The following is a 17,197-nucleotide window of genomic DNA, read 5'->3' as shown; positions in this document are numbered from 1 at the left end:
GGCCCAAGCCTGGGCCCCTCTGGGTCCCTCCCCACATGCGTATCCCCCTCAGGACCCTGGCCACGTGTCCATGTGCCGGCGCTGGACGCCAGCAACGGAGCATGAAAGAAATAGGGACTTTGTCCTCACAGGGCCTACATTCCAGGAGGCAGCCAGGCAGGCACCAGAGGCAGCATACGGCACACACCGAATGCTCTGGAAGAAATTAAGCCAAGTGGAAAAGACAGAAAACCATGCCAGGGACATGTAAGAGCAGGGTGCTTCTTCATCAAGGGCGATTTGATATTTTATAGGCAGGTGACTGAGGGGCTTCCCAGGTACTGCTGGTGGTAAAGAACCTGCCTGCCAACCCAGGAGACATAATAAGAGACACAGGTGTGATCCCTGGGTTGGGAAGATCCCCTGGAGGAAGGCATGGCAACCCACTGGGGTATTCTCACCTGGAGAAGCCCAGGGACAGAGGAGCCTGGTATTAGAGTCCATAGGTTGCAAAGAGTCGGACAGACTGAAGAGACTTGGCATGCATGCATGCAGAGGACGGAGAAGAGGCCACGGACACAGAAGCCTAAGGAACACCAGGCCCGTAGGTGGAGAGGAGGCACTGCAGGCCTCCTCCAGGGCAGGGGTGGCGGACAGAACGGGCTCCGAGGTGGGAAGGGGACCAGGCCAATGCAAGGACTTGACTTGTGAGAAACAGAGCTAGCCAGAGTGCTGTGAGCACAGGAGGGCTGTGATGTGACAGGGACTGGAGGGAGGGAGAGGTGGCAGCAATGTGACAAAGAGCCCCCAGCAAGGGACAGTGGCAGCTGATAGCTGGCACCAGGTGGTTGCAGGGGCCAGGACCGAGGTTCTGCAGCCCAAACCCACTCTGACGTGGAGGGTGGCAGGGTTCTGTCTTGCTTAGTGCTGATGAAAGTAGAGAGGAGACCACAGAGTGAGGGGACATAGAGACTTTGGCCCAAAACTCCAATGAGGAGACTTCCTGAACAAGACAGTTCATTATCCAGGGAGGCACTCTGGAAAGTGATGTGACCATATAGATCAAAAACTACAAAAATGGTCATGCTCCTGGCCTTGCTCACTCAATCCCTGTGAATTCCAGTTAAAGAGGTGTTAGAATACAGAGGTGCCAAGCAGGAAGGGGCGATGTCTTCATCGTCAGTCACAGCGAGGGGGAAACAAAATCCATAAAGGGACGGAGCCATGCGGTAACCCCAGCACCTAGGAAGAATATGTCAGTGAGCAAATCCATAACCAGAAATATTACATAGACAGGAGTCCTCACATTGCAGAGACAATGTAATAACAAAGAATATTTCTGCTAAGGCACATTAAGAGGCATTGTGCAAAGAGCTTCAACAATGTATCTTCATCCAGAAAGACAGGTGGGCGGGCAAAGTAGAAGGAAGCAGGCTTTCTTCCCTTCCTCTCTGCATACCCACGTTACAGTGTTGTAGTTGTATCTCTTGTGGTTGTGTCTTTATCATTTTCTTTTTTTTTAAAGGAAACATTTAAATAGACATTGAAAAGGAGCAGCGAGCTTATTTATTTGCATACACCCCATTCCAGTCACATTCTTCTGAAACATCTCATTCATTTCTTTTTTTCATTATTTTTCCCCTGAGGTTATTTTGGCTGCAAGATGAATTCTCACAAAATAACAGGGGCTTGACAAATAAAAGAACTGCTCAAAGCATTCATGTTAACCTTGCCAAGCCAGGAAGCAGTCTGGAGTTCAGCATGTGAGTGAGCTCCAGAAATGATTTGCCTGAGGAACGAAAACAATAGCAACAACAATATCCGCCCAAAGGCTCTCTGCTTCCACTTCAGAAATCGACAGGGACTTCCACGGCGGTCCAGACTTCGCACTTCCACTGAAGGGAACACAGGATCGATTCCTGTTCAGGAAACTAAGGTCCCACATGCTGCCAGGTGCAGCCAAAGGAAAAAAAAGAGAGAGGGAAACCGACAATGACGTGTGCATATACCTATACACATGTATGCATTACACACACATGCTTTGCATATGAGAATACATATGATATGTATATATGTATACACATGCACACACGCGTACACATAAGATACTCACCACACAGATGTGTGTGTGCATATATGTGTGAGCATGAGCATGCAACATGTGTGCATAGAAATGTTCACAGATGCACACGTGCAGACATACAGCACGTGTATATGCCTGCATGCATGCCTGTGTGCACATACACGCACATCCACAAAGGGGGAGGCAAGCAGGTGGGGCTTTTTTGTGAGGGGCACATTCGGATCCTCCTGAACCCTGTTACCTTCTTTTGTAAAATAAACCCCACTAACTCCTGGACAGTGAGACATTCCACTCAAAACATGGTCAACTGCAGGGGCTTCTGGAGAAACTTTTAAGTCAAAATGTGATCTTTTAAAGATTCCTTTTATTTAATCAAACAGAAGTTGGCTACCCTGAGGCAGACCCAGAATGTTTTCAATTCCCTGGTCCCAGAGCCCAGAGTCTGTCCCGGCTCTCCACAGCCACTGCTCACCCCACCTGCTCACAACCCATTCTGGAGCATCAGGGGTCACCACAGGGATGTTCTGTGCAACCTGAGAGAACAAAATGACTTCGCTCATCACTTGCTTGAATTTCTTTTTTAACCCAATAACTGTGCCCTGCTATGAGCTTCTCTCGTTGGTGGGAGGACCTCTAAGCCACACTTCCTAAGCAGAGTGAAATAAGGCTTCAGCCTACTTCCCAGACTGGAGAAGGCAATGGCACCCCACTCCAGTACTCTTGCCTGGAAAATCCCATGGACGGAGGAGCCTGATGGGCTGCAGTCCATGGGGTCACTAAGAGTAGGACACAACTGAGCAACTTCACTTTCACTTTTCACTTCCATGCATTGGAGAAGGAAATGGCAACCCACTCCAGTGTTCTTGCCTGGAGAATCCCAGGGACGGGGGACCCTGGTGGGCTGCCGTCTACGGGGTCGCACAGAGTCAGACACGACTGACGTGACTTAGCAGCAGCTACTTCCCAGACCAAGGCTGAGGGGATGAGATGAGATTTCTGAGGTGGGCATGCAGCGCAGACCCCTGGCCGGCCACCCACACCTTCTTGCATGCCTGGCATGAACGCCAGACCCCAGTGGTAAGGCTCCTTCCACAAGTGAGCTCATCGGGGTTCGACTCCCGTGGGTCTTGGTGTGGAGGGTGCTGCCCCTACTCCCTCGCCTGAAAAGGAGCAGGCTCTGTGCCCATGCCGAATCGCCAGGAAGGCTGCCAAGGCAGGAGAGGGAGCAAGAGCAGGAGGGAGCCATGGGGACACCCTGAGCCAGAGGCGCCGGCCTTCCTGGGAGCGCCCACCAATCTGAACAATGCTTGAGCCAACCGTGGGCTCCACTGTGTGTGGGAAACTTCTTAGGCAGCTTATTCAAAAGGGCTGACTTTGTCTCTCTCTGGTCTTCACACCCATGTACAGACACAGAATGCGAACGCCTCCCCTGAAGGGCCCTGGACAAACGGGCCCTTTACCTCAACCACAACTACCAATCCTGCCTGTGCCAAGCTCACACAAGGACCTTTTTACCCAAACCTGAGTTCTTTTAACCCAGTCCTCCTCCCTACTCTTCTAAGATGTCTGTCTTCTAATCTTTCAAACACAAGAAAAGAATATCCATAAGGTATAATGACCAAAACGCCCCGTCAGTCCACAGTGTTTTCCCAAACTTTTTGACAGCAACACACAGTAAGAAGTAAATTTCAACCAGCATCCTGGTAAAACACACATTGATAGATGTATAAAAAACTGAAAAAAAAATTTTTTTTAATACTTTACAACCTGTAGAGTACTCTGGAATTGTTTTCATCCTAGTTCATTTTTTTTCAAGTACTGAGTGACTTCTCTAGCCACGAATAACTGGAGAGATGTCAACGGCATTTGGAAATAAAAGGAATCTTTTTTCTTTCAGTCGTCACCACAAGTGGGGTGGTCACCAACTTTCACTGGGAGGGGATAGAGATGCTGTGCAATTCCTGGGCCAAACCCTCCAACAAAGAATTACTCCACCAAAATGCAATGAAGCATGTGCTGAGGGGTGGCTCCCACAGTTCAAAAGCATGTATCATGGAATTTTCCAGAGAAAGTCTACAATCTGGAAGGATGTCCTATTTCAGGAGCTCAGGGTAGGAGGTGGGTGGTAAGCAGGCCTCCAGGAGATGTGCCATCTTTCTGTCAGTCAGTCCTGAGCCTCAGGACCATCCCACCCCCATCAACAAGGCCCCAGCAGGTCTTCCCCCTCAGACAGGGCAATGCTTCCTGCAAGCAGAGGAAAGAAGCGCTTCCCATTTCAGAGCCCTGTGTGGGTTCCCAACATAAAAGGGGAAAGAGAATTTGTTGTCCTGATGGTAGCAAGTTGCAGCAAGTCCAGGGCACCGGCGATCAAAGGGGGTGGGCCACCTCCAGGTAATCCCCACCAGGAATGTTTCCTCTGCTCACACTGTTTTCTCTTCTTTTCTTAGCCCAAGGCAAAATGCAAAGCTCCCATCTGTGCCCCCACTTTCAGGCTCACCAGGAACTCCCAGACTCTGGTGCCCCAATTCCTCACAAGTGTCCATAGGCACAGATTTCACAGAGCCTGACCGGGTATACTTCCTGCTACAGCTACATGGTGTGTGGGGCAGGAAAGGGCACCAGGTTTTCATTCTAAGGACACAGGGCTGAGGCCCACCTTTGCCTTCACTCACTTGCAGAATTCAATTGTGTTTCCTCCCTACAAAAATTGGGACAGAATCATCCCAGCCCCACGCAGCAGGAATAGGACAGGGGTGTGACCGGTACAGAGGCACTGGCCTCACTCGTGGTCCCACGCATCTCCACCCCTCAGTGCTCGCTTGGGGGTTCCCCTGGCATGTCCCCCTGTGCAAGCCCAGAGAGAAAATCTAGCTCTGACACCAGATGGAGCCTCCTTACAGGGAAGGAGGGGCCTCTGCAGGACCTCCGGGAGCAAGTCCATGGACCAGGGCATGGGAAAGCCAGATGAAACTTCCTAGAGCCCAAAACCACTCCCCAGCAGGCTGATTACTGCACTCTTCAAGGCGTACGCTAAGTAAATATGAAACACTGAGCAAGCATGCTCAGATATATATAATGAGGGTAGACATTCCCCAGGACGGCTGTCCCCCAGGGACAGTGTTACGACATTCACCACTGGTTAGTCGATAATATTCCTGGTAGCTCAGAGGTTAAAGCGTCTGCCTGCAAGGCGGGAGACCCAAGTTCAAACCCTGGGTCAGGAAGATCCCCTGGAGAAGGAAATGGCAACCCACTCCAGTGAGAATTCCTGAAGAATCCCATGGACGGAGGAGCCTGGTAGGTTACAGTCCACAGGGTCGCAAAGAGTTGGACATGACTGAGCGACTTCACTCACTCACTGGTGAGCCCCCAGGACTTTCTGGCGCACAGAAGTGACTAGGCTGCTCATGCACCAAGAATGGAGACCCAGAGGCCAGGACAGACGAGAGGACATGGGGACATCTTGCCAGCTGAGAGGCGGCACAAGAAACTGACCTCCTCTTTGTACTCACCATGACCCAACCAGCAAGAGAGGACAGGCTTCCTGCTCTCCCAGCTTCAAGGCCTCCATCAAGGTCAAGGGCATGACCCCTAACCCTCCCTTAACACATCACAGGGTGTTGAAGGCTGCTCCCACCCAATCTATCTCTGTCCACCCACCCCTTCCACCCATGCCAGGCCCTCCTGCCCGCCATCTGGCATCTTCTACAGGAGAGGAGGGCTGCAGAGCAGATGGATGAATAAGGACTTAAGAGAGGCTAGTGCAGTGTGGGGCCTTGTTACGATCCTGATTCTAACACACCTACTAGAAAAGTCATTTTGAAGCAATCAGGGAAATCTGAATACAGATTTCCAGCAATGTGTGTTAAGTCGCTTAAGTTGTGTCCAACTCTTTGCAACGCCATGGACTGTAGCCACCAGGATTTTCTGTCCATGGGATTCTCCAGGCAAGAACACTGGAGTGGGTTGCCATGCCCTCCTCCAGGGGTTCTTCCTGACCCAGGGATTGAACCTGTGTCTCTTACATCTCCTGCACTGGCAGGTGGGTTCTTTACTGCTAGCGCCACCACAGAGTAACTACTCAGAAGAGCAAGTACTCTCAAAGCCAACATTCCCAAGAATTTGTGAAATGTCACCTCCCCTTCAAGGGAGTGACGGTAAGGATCAGAGAAATTTAAATAACATCCACACTGACTGAGTAACTACAACAAATGCGTCCCCCCAGGTCCTAGGCACCTATGTCCAAGGGTGCCTTGGGAACACGTCTTTGTCCCTGAGAGGACAGCTGCTGACCTGGCCTCTACCACCTGTCCTCCTCTTCCTTCTAACTCACCAGCAGGAGGGGGCTGCACCATGAGTCCAGTGCACGGACGGACCCCCAGATCCACAAGGTGGCACCCTGTCTGCCCCCAGGTCAAGAAGGCATCAAAACCAGGACATCTGGGCATCCCTGGGCCCGCACTGCCCACTGGAGATGGCATACAAGCCACATTTTATGTAGTTTTCCAATTTCTGGTAGCCACATTTTGAAAAGAAACAGATGATAGCAATTTTAATGATATATTTTACTTAACCCAATATATCCAAATGGTTATTTTTTTCACCATGCAATCAACACGAACATTACTCAGGAGATATTTTACCTTTTTTTTTGGCACTGTCTTCAAAATCTTCTGCACATATTATGCTGTCAGCACATCTCAGTTTAGACACTAAATTTCTGAGTTAAAGTAAAATATAGTCCCAGCAAAACAATAAAGTTATGTTCAGTGGAAAAATAACAGTACTCTGCTAACAGCTTTTAAATTTAAATGATTTAGAATTTAACAAGGAATCTGAAATTCCCCTCCCCAGTCACACCGGCCATGTTTCACGCACGTGGCCAGCATCAGCACACTGGACAAGCACCTTTAGGCTCCAGAGAACACTTACTCAGCACAACCTGTTCACTCCTCAGTTTCAGATGAAGACGATGCAAAGCGCAAAGGAGGCAGCCCAGATGGTCTCTGTGAGGATGTGCTGAGTTAGCAGTGTTGGCGCAGGTTCTATCCAGTCACGGGGAGCCCAGGGCCTCCACGGTGCCCCCAAGGGAAGCCAGGAGGGACAAACATGCCTTGGCAGGCAGAGGGGACTGGAATAGATCTGTCTTTTGGCCCCAAGGGACCCTAGAGTTCAAGGACAACATTCCAGGGTTTTATCTTTGTATCTAAGTGGTGCACTTGGAGCAGCATGCTTATGTTCCTCGGGCTGTTCCTCCTGCAGACCTGAGTTAGTCCCACTGCCCCTGGCCACCACTCAGGCTCTTGGAGACTTGTGCTCCACTTCTCTACTATGTTGGTTGCAGGATGTGACTGAGGACTCTGCAGGGACTCTACAGAGGCATTCCCTCAAGATTCAGATTTGGGAAACCTTGTTTCTGATTCTGTTGTCTGTTTTTCTCCAATTCATTTATTTTTATTCTATAGATACAATGAAACAATTAGAAACACCTGTTTCCCTTACCCAACTGGCTGCCAGGAGGCTCACAGCTAAATCACTGTGGTACACAGAATTTTTTAAATATCCACTGAACAGTGACCTTCCATGGGCTACATGGGCTTCTCAGATTTATATTGTCTCTCTTTCTCTGTATTTCCCTTTGACTAGTTAATCATCTTTATATGCGTGCATGTGTGCTAAGTTGCTTCAATTATGTCTGACTCTGCGACCCTATGGACTGTAGCCCACCAGGCTCCTCTGTCCATGGGATTCTCCGGGCAAGAATATTGGAGTGGGTTACCATGCCTCCTCCAGGGGATCTTCCCAACCCAGGGATCGAACCCATGTCTCTTATGTCTCCTGCATTGGCAGGTGGGTTCTTTACCACTAGCACCACCTGGGAAGACCCCAGTCTTCACACATACATACTTCCACATGCTTTTCAAATCATTTTGGAAATCTGGCAAGGCAGTAAGTCATGGAACTAAAGTTAAAATTCAGTGGGTTTAGAACATGGACTTGGAGGTTTCAAGGATGAAATAACAAGCACATTTATGTCTGTGGTTAAAAGGCCTGTGTCTGGGCATCCAGGAGCTGCCCAGCAGCTTCCCACCCAGGACAGCAGCATGCAAGCACCACACTCCCACACAAACACCAGCAAGATTGTGGACAGCAGACCAGAGGCCCAGCCCTCAGCTGAGCCATGCCAGCTCCAGAAATACTCTTCTTCTAGATCACCATAAACTAAAATCATCTTCACAAACCTCACAGCCTCCTCTCTCAGCTCACAGATGAAACAGACCCTTCCAAAAAGTAACCCCACTGTCCCAGGATCACACAGCAATTCTTCCACATCCTCAGGCTACACATACTTCTGGAGGAAGGTGGCCACTATACAGTCCTGAGCATCTTCCAGGCTCCACACCTGTCCTCACAGGTGGCCACCAGCTCAGAGGAGTGTCAGCTGACAGTTAGAATCAGTGCATCCGGGGAGCAAGTGGCCCACAGGCCTCGGGACACACAGTCAGCCTCCGGACTCATCTTTCAGACATGTGCCCTTAGAGACACCCCTCTTGGAAGTGGTGCTGAGCACATAACCTCACCCCTGGTCTTCTGAGAAGCAAACCTTGACCCAAGATAACTGGGCAACAGCACAGCCGGTCTCCACTGGCGTCAGAAGGATGAAGGAGCAGGAAGAAAGAGCCCAGAGTAGACACAGGAGGACATGGCAAAGGCCTGTCTTCTTGGAGGACTTTCACGGCCACTCAGACGGTTCTTTTCAGGGAGAACTCTAAGAGGTCCCGTGGCCCCAGCGTACACCCACATACTAGGCTCAGAATCAAACGGAGCTGGGTGATTCCTGAGGTGCCTGCACTGCTGGTATCAGCAAGAGGCCAAACAGTAAAACAGAATGTGCTCAGTCACTAAAGGGAGCGGCTAGCGGCATTTCAGAAAGAAACACTGCTCCACACTTTTCACCCTACAGGGACCTTGAATCAGCATAGATCTCGCTGTGTGTGGCCCACAGAAGCTGCTGGCACACAGGCAGGGCTGGCCCCAGCTTATGCCTTTGCCCTCTTCAACCCAAAAGCTCTCTACTGAGGAACACCCAAGACCTGTGGCCCTGAGGAGGGACAGGCTGATGGCCAGACCCCCTGCTGAGCCCAGCCATCACCCCCCACCACCAACCCCAGGCTGTCCCAGACCATGAGAAATAAACCTTGTTGCTTTAATCCTCTGAGTCTGGGGTGGTCTGTGTCACAGGAGACAACTGGCACAGTCACCCACGCCAAACTAAGTGGCTGCTCAAGGCCAACAGGAAACCGGGGCCCAAATGCAATGCACTTTGATAGACTATTTCTCCGTTTTAGTAGTGATGGCAAACGCTCCAGACGCACTCACCTCCAGGGGGCAATGCACTGAGCAGGGCCCAGCTGGTGATCAGTTTGGAAATGGCAGTGAGCCACTTTTCTTCAATGAAGTTCTGCAAAGAACATCTCTGGCACCATTTACAATTATTTTAAAAACTCCAAGAAATGGAATTAGAATTATCTGGTCAGCGGCGGATGGGACAGACACTTGAACATTCACATCCTTCATCATGGTGAGGTGCCTGCTGCTGAAGTGGGTCACTGAGTGAATGAAGGTCTCCGATCTGCTGTGTGGACACCCTTAGAGATGGTGTGACTTTTCAGTGAGATTCTTAACTGCCTGCAGAACAGGTCATCAGTCTCTTAGCTATGTGTAGAGACAAGACTTCTTTTAGATTTGCCTGAAGATGAACAGTGTTAATAAGTTCAAGGCCTGTCACTTTATCAATACTTTGCATATGGAAGTAGGTGTCAAGGCTGGCCAACTCTATCAGTGCCTGGAGACAATGCATCAGTGGCCAATTACACACCAAGCTGCCAGCAGGGGTGCAGGAGCCCAGATGAGTGCCAAAGACTCCCGCTCTGGGCACCATGATGGCCACCCCAGTTCCTGCTCCTGCCCTCACCTCAAAGCCAAGTCTGGAGTCACTACTGGGCACCACCAGGCCAGGCCCTCTGCCCTGTGCAAATATCACTACAGACAACAGCATCAGAGCCGGGAAACTTGGAACACCCTGCCTGGGAATCACCCTTCAGGGACTCTCAAACCCCTAGCCAGTGACAATGGTTCCAAAATCAACAGTCGTGCCAACTGCACCAAGTGAGGCAAAATATATAAAAATGGCTCCTAAGCCAAGAGGCATTCCATAAGTAATGGGAAGAAAATACACTTTCACCAACTTCTTATTTGACCACCATGCTAAGACACACCCTTTACAGAGGCCCTATCACCTCTCTTCCAGGAGAAACACACTGAGAGGCAGGGAACTGAAGGTCACAGGCCAGTAAGCCACAGAGCAGGACTTATCGGCAACAGAGAACTCTACCCCTCCTGCCAGTAAGTCCCTTTCAATAAGGACCTTTCCCTGGGGAATCCACCTAGGTCTATTGTAAGCCAACGTACAGAAGACCTTCTTCCCTGTTTCTCCAGGTAGGGGATATTATAATCACAGCCCACTTTGTTCAGTACTTACATGTGCCAGACAGTGCATTATCTCATGGAAGCCCTGGGCTGAAGCCAGCCAGCGAGGGGACAGCATTGGTGGCTTTTCTGGCACATATTTACCAACCCACATAAATCTTCCCCTCTTCCAACACAGTCACTGACTACAGGAAAAACCTACAACTTAGGCTTAACCAGTCAGTGCAAGGCTTCTGTGGCCAAAGGACATTAGTTGAATGGCCGTAGAAGAGACACTCTCTCTCCAGAAGTATGCAGTGGGCGATTGACTGCCATCTTCTAGCCACAGGAGGCCCACCAGCGAAAGAAAGCGACAACTAAAAAGGCAGAGAAGAGAGTTTATGGGCAGTCACATGGTTGAGTTGCTTGATCAACCAAGCCTGATGTCTACATTACTTCTCGTTATTCTACTTATATAAATCAGTAAACAGCATTGGACCTAAAGAGCCCTTGACCTCAGAGGCTCAAAGGGAAGTAAATTGTCCAGGGTTCCCAAGATAGTACAAAGTAATGTTGCTACTTGAATCTTGTATCTAGCCCAGATTCTCCTCTGTAATGCTTAATTTTCTGTGTCCTTTTAGCTAGGTTATGACACCAAATGTCTATCTACATGTTGCTGTAAAGGTTTTTTCAGATACGATTCACATTTAAATCAGTAGATATCAAGTAAAGCAGATTTTCCTCCATAATTGGGTGGGCCTCATCCAATCAGTTGAAAGCCTTGAGAAAAGACTAAAGGGGAGTCCGCTCTTCAGCAGCCGGTCGGGGGCGGTGGAAGAGCGAGTGAAGAGAGCGCGACGGCGACGGCGGCTGAGCCCTCGCTGGACGGCCAGGAGGAAAGTGAGGCCAGAGCCTCTGCGACTAGGATCAGAATGGTTTCCATCCCAGAATACTATGAAGGCAAGAATGTCCTCCTCACTGGAGCTACTGGTTTCCTAGGGAAGGTACTTTTGGAAAAGTTGCTGAGGTCTTGTCCTAAGGTGAATTCAGTGTATGTTTTGGTGAGGCAGAAAGCTGGACAGACACCCCAGGAGCGAGTAGAAGAAGTCATTAGTTGCAAGCTTTTTGACAGATTGAGAGATGAAAATCCAGATTTTAGGGAGAAAATTATAGCAATCAACAGTGAACTCACCCAACCTAAACTGGCTCTTAGTGAAGAAGATAAAGAGATCATCATAGATTCTACTAATATTATATTCCACTGTGCAGCTACAGTAAGATTTAATGAAAATTTGAGAGATGCTGTTCAGTTAAATGTAATTGCTACACGACAGCTTATTCTGCTTGCACAACAGATGAAGAATCTGGAAGTGTTCATGCATGTATCAACGGCATATGCCTACTGCAATCGAAAGCATATTGATGAAGTAGTCTATCCACCCCCTGTGGATCCCAAGAAGCTGATTGATTCTTTAGAGTGGATGGATGATGGCTTAGTAAATGATATCACACCCAAATTGATAGGAGACAGACCTAATACATACATATACACAAAAGCATTGGCAGAATATGTTGTACAACAAGAAGGAGCAAAGCTAAATGTGGCGATTGTAAGGCCATCAATTGTTGGTGCCAGTTGGAAAGAACCTTTTCCAGGATGGATTGATAACTTTAATGGACCAAGTGGTCTTTTTATTGCGGCAGGGAAAGGAATTCTTCGAACAATGCGTGCCTCCAACAATGCCCTTGCAGATCTTGTTCCTGTAGATGTAGTTGTCAACATGAGTCTTGCGGCAGCCTGGTATTCCGGAGTAAATAGACCAAGAAACATCATGGTGTATAACTGTACAACAGGAAGCACTAATCCCTTCCACTGGGGTGAAGTTGAATACCATGTAATTTCTACTTTCAAGAGGAATCCTCTCGAACAGGCCTTCAGACGGCCCAATGTAAATCTAACCTCCAATCACCTTTTATATCATTACTGGATTGCTGTAAGCCATAAGGCCCCAGCATTCCTGTATGATATCTACCTCAGGATGACTGGAAGAAGCCCAAGGATGATGAAAACAATAACTCACCTTCACAAAGCTATGGTGTTTCTTGAATATTTCACAAGTAATTCTTGGGTTTGGAATACTGACAATGTCAATATGTTAATGAATCAACTAAACCCTGAAGATAAAAAGACTTAATATTGATGTATGGCAGTTACATTGGGCAGAATATATAGAGAACTACTGTATGGGAACTAAGAAATATGTACTGAATGAAGAAATGTCTGGTCTTCCTGCAGCTAGAAAACATCTGAACAAGTTGAGAAACATACGTTACGGTTTCAATACTATCCTTGTGATCCTGATTTGGCGCATTTTTATTGCAAGATCACAAATGGCGAGAAACATCTGGTACTTTGTGGTTAGTCTGTGTTACAAGTTTCTGTCTTACTTCCGAGCATCCAGCACTATGAGATACTGAAGACAAGAATTTAGCATTAGAACATCTATGCATATGGTGGTCTAAATGCATAAAATGTAAAATGTACTTAAGTCATTTCACCTTTTGTCAAGACATTAAACCATCTTAGCTCAGAATGTGGAGTAAATTATGGTACATTTTATGTAACATTTTAATGTATGCTCATAAAAGCGTAGTCAATACACTGTGGTATGCCAACTCAAATCTGAAATAGCCATCAAAACCATGATTTAACATTTTGATCCCTGGGGGAAAAGGGTTGGGTAAGGGCAGGAGGGGAAGACAGGAACACTGACCAGTATAACTGTGCAATTCTGGAATATACTAATTAAAATATGCCTTAACATAGAGTGATTTTCTAATTATAATATTTAGTGCAGTGGAAAGCATTTATTTGGATGGGAATACTAGCTAAGTTGGTAGATATTTGACTCTACAGTGTTTGATTTTTATCATCAGTTGAAGTGATTTTTAGTTTTGTTAAAATTACAGCCAAACTATTTTCACATCATCCTGTAAGTTACTGAATGGTCTCAAATGTGAAAAACACATTTTCATTTTCCTCCTTTCTCTGATTTGAGGTCTGATACATATCATTTTCTATAAGCAATCAGTTATTTTCATAATCAGAAGGCTACATATTATTATAGAGACCCTACTGGATCTAAATGAGTTTGAGAATCCATATCAGCATATGCCATGTGTTTTTAGAAGGAAAATGAAAATTCACTAAACCTATTAGTATTAAGAAAGAATAAGAGTACATTTTTCTTGACCACATTATGACCAAATAAAAACCAATTCTGTGACATTTTGTTCATGATTTGAAGCTGGATGATTACTTGAGACTTTGGCAAGCAGGTGTGGGTACAGGGAGGAATTCATCATACTTGTGCTCTCCTCCCTTAATGAATTTTATTAATAGGACTTTAAAAGGCGTATACTATCCAATTAAAACTGAAAGTACATTACTGTGGAATAATGTATTTGCAGGTAATCATAACATTAAGAAATGTTCTCATATGTGTGTAAACACATACTAACTTTTGACCTTGAGACCTGAATTCCTTCAAGAAAAATAATGCATAAAATAATGTGTATAAGATTAAATAAAGAACTTTATTTACATACCAAAAAAAAAAAAAAAAGACTAAAGGGAAAAGATAGAGGGAGGAATTCTGCTCTAGACTGTTTTCAACTCAAAACTGTAATATCAGAACCTGTGGAAATTTCTAGCCTGCCATGCAAACTTCAAACACACCGGCCCCCTCAAATTCATGTATTTATCTAGATAGATGATAGATAGATCTAACATAGATATGTATCTATAGATATCTGATATACCTGACTGAAACATCTGCTTTAAACCCTAGGCTCTCTGTTGCCTCGCTCTTAGTCACGATCAGTTCCCACAGCACCTCCTTTTGCTCTTATGAACATACCCCCTTCCTACATCAAGTTTCACGTGTGCACAGAGCTAAACTCAGCTTCTGAGCTGGAAGCAACTCGTCTCCCTTTGCATGGAGAGCACACTGTCTTGCACACAAAAGAAGTTCCATCTTCATGTGTTTGACAAAGAATAAAACTACTTTCAACCAGAAGAGCTGGCAACAAAGGCCTCCAGAAATATAGATTATCACTCAATAAGGCAGCAAGCCAGTGAGTCAGGGACAAAGTGAAATATGAATGAGTGCTGAAAACATGCCCAAATTTGCACTTGTTAATGCAGACCTCACTCTCCAATCCTACACTCTACTGGGTGTCCTAGTCTTGGGCAGGAACAGGAATTGAGGGCTCAGGTGGCTAAAGGATGGAGCTCTCCGCAGGTCTTTCCTGGCACAGACCCCTGAGAGGAATTGGAAAAATTACCAGCCACAGCCTGACACAAAAAGATGTGTGGATTATTGCAAAGCCAAACAACTTTAAAGCTATCTGACTGAACCATCATTGGGTTTCCAGAGCTAGTGCTTCATGCAGAAGAATGGATAAACTTAACCAGTGGTTCTCAGACTTGAGTGGGCATCTGAACACCCTGCAGCTGTCACTCCCAGACTAGAGTATGGTCAAGCCCAGACCTGGAATTTCTAACAGCCCCCAGGGGCTGCTGATGTTGGTCCTGAGACCTCACTTCAAGAAGCCCTGACTTAGACATATGTCAGAAAATATAGACTCTCAGCAAACCCACCCAAACAGTGGGCTGAGCTGGGCAAGTGAGCCCTGGGTAGGCATCTGCTGCGTGGCTGTAGCGATAGCTAAGTCTTTTTCCCAGGAAGATTACGTAGGGTGCCACTGGAGAGCAGTTGAGAGTATCATCGCAAAAACAAACTAAAGAGCATGCTTCTGTTGCCCAGTTCACAGAACCATCTAAAGAATAAACACAATAAATAAAATTCTCTTACTCTATCCAGGCAAGACAATTGGTAATTAACAGTCTGATTTACTTGTAGGATAATGTCTGCAAAGTACTTAAATGGTAAAAGTCCAGCATTTCATGATCTCAATATATAACTGATTCAGGCAAGGACTATCCTTGGATGCTGAACCATTGAGTGAGCGGTGATTAGGAAGCAGGATGCTCAGAGTTTTAAAGGGACAAAGGAGAAGATACACCTGACGCCACGGAATTCTAGGGCCTTCACCAGGTAATTAAGCTTTGAGGGCCAAGAGCAGGACAGCAGACACTGTACCTCTTGACATGAGGTGAGCAGAGTACTCCACCTCACACCTATGCGAGTCTGAATGTAATGACAAGAAGACTCAAATCCAAGCTAGCATATCCTATGAGGAAATTGCCCTCAGCTCTTCAAAACCTCAAAGTAAGGGAATAAATAAATCCGTCCCTATTTTCAGATGACATGATTGTCAACATAGATAATCCCAGGAAATCTATGAAACTGCTAGAACTAGTAAGTGAGCTGACAAAGATCATAGGATACAACATAAACATGCATAAGTCAATAGTGCTTCTAAGTACTGTTCTTCTCTAGAGGCTCAGCCAGTAAAGCATCTGCCTGCAATGTAGGAGACCCAGGTTTGATCCCTGGGTCGGGAAGACCTCCTGGAGAAGGAAATGGCAACCCATTCCAGTACTCTTGCCTGGAAAATCCCATGGACAGAGGAGCCTGGTAGGCTACAGTCCACGGGTCACAGAGAGTTGGACACGACTGAGCGACTTCACTTTCATGTACTAGCAATGACCACATGGAAGCCAGAATGAAAAATACAGTACCATTTACAATCACTCAAGGAAAAGTAAATACTTGGGTGTAAATCTAACAAAACTTATATAGGACTTACATGCTAAAATCTACACAAAGCTAGTGAACAAAATCAAAGATCTAAACAACTGGAGAGACATACCATGTTCATGGACTGAAGACACAAATTAGCAGAGAAGACCTTCAACCAGTGAAAAAACAGTAGTCAATCCACACCACAGAGCAATACTCAGCAATGAAACAGAATAAACTACGGATACAGCAACAACCTGGATGGATCTCCAGAGAATTATGCTGACTGAAAGAAGCCAATTCCAAAAATCTACAAACTGTATGATTCCATTTATGTAACATTCTTTAAATGTCAAAACTACAGACATGAAGATAAGTGACTGTTGGGATGAAGTTTGGGTGCAGATGGATGGGAAGTAGGGTTGGCTATAAAGGACATATGAGGATCCTTGTAGGGATGGAATGTTCTATACTCTATCAATGACAACATCTTGGTTGTGACATAGTCCTGCAGTTTTTCAAGATGTTTTCATAGGAGGAAACTGGGTCAAGGTACACAGGATCTCTCTGTATAATTTCATACAACTGCCTGAAAATCCCCCCCAAATTTTAAAAAAATTAATTTAAAAAAATATCTTCAAAGGGGAAAAAGCCATGAAAAATAATAATATTAAATAAAGAAAGCTGGTGGCCTGCTCCCACTTTCAGGGCACAGACAGACAAAATCACACAGTGTGACACATAGCCATGACGAGATTCAGAATGGATTAAGGACAGCAAGAAAGCACTTTGGGGGGCCAATGCGGAAATCTAAGTAAGAACTAGACATTAGCTGATGTCAACAAATTAAAATTAAATTGCTTTGAGTGGTCATGGTCTTGAGGTTGAGAGATGAGGGAAAGTGTCCTTGTTCTCAAGAAACACAGGCTAAAGTATTTGTGGGTAAAGTTCATGATAG

At 46.4% G+C, this 17,197-nt stretch overlaps 1 protein-coding gene across 1 annotated transcript; it reads left to right on the top strand.

Annotated features, from left to right (window-relative positions):
• Positions 1-11,463: 11,463 nt before the first annotated feature.
• LOC128046406 (fatty acyl-CoA reductase 1-like) lies at positions 11,464-13,009 on the top strand. Its single transcript, XM_052638482.1, is given in 2 exon segments — positions 11,464-12,722; positions 12,724-13,009. Coding segments are annotated over 2 exon segments (1,545 nt in total).
• Positions 13,010-17,197: the final 4,188 nt, after the last annotated feature.

The sequence above is a fragment of the Budorcas taxicolor genome, chromosome 4 (genome assembly GCF_023091745.1).
Source record: "Budorcas taxicolor isolate Tak-1 chromosome 4, Takin1.1, whole genome shotgun sequence".
Lineage (NCBI taxonomy): Eukaryota > Metazoa > Chordata > Mammalia > Artiodactyla > Bovidae > Budorcas > Budorcas taxicolor.
Note: the sequence above shows the minus strand (reverse complement) of the source record. Positions and strands in the feature narration are given on the sequence as shown.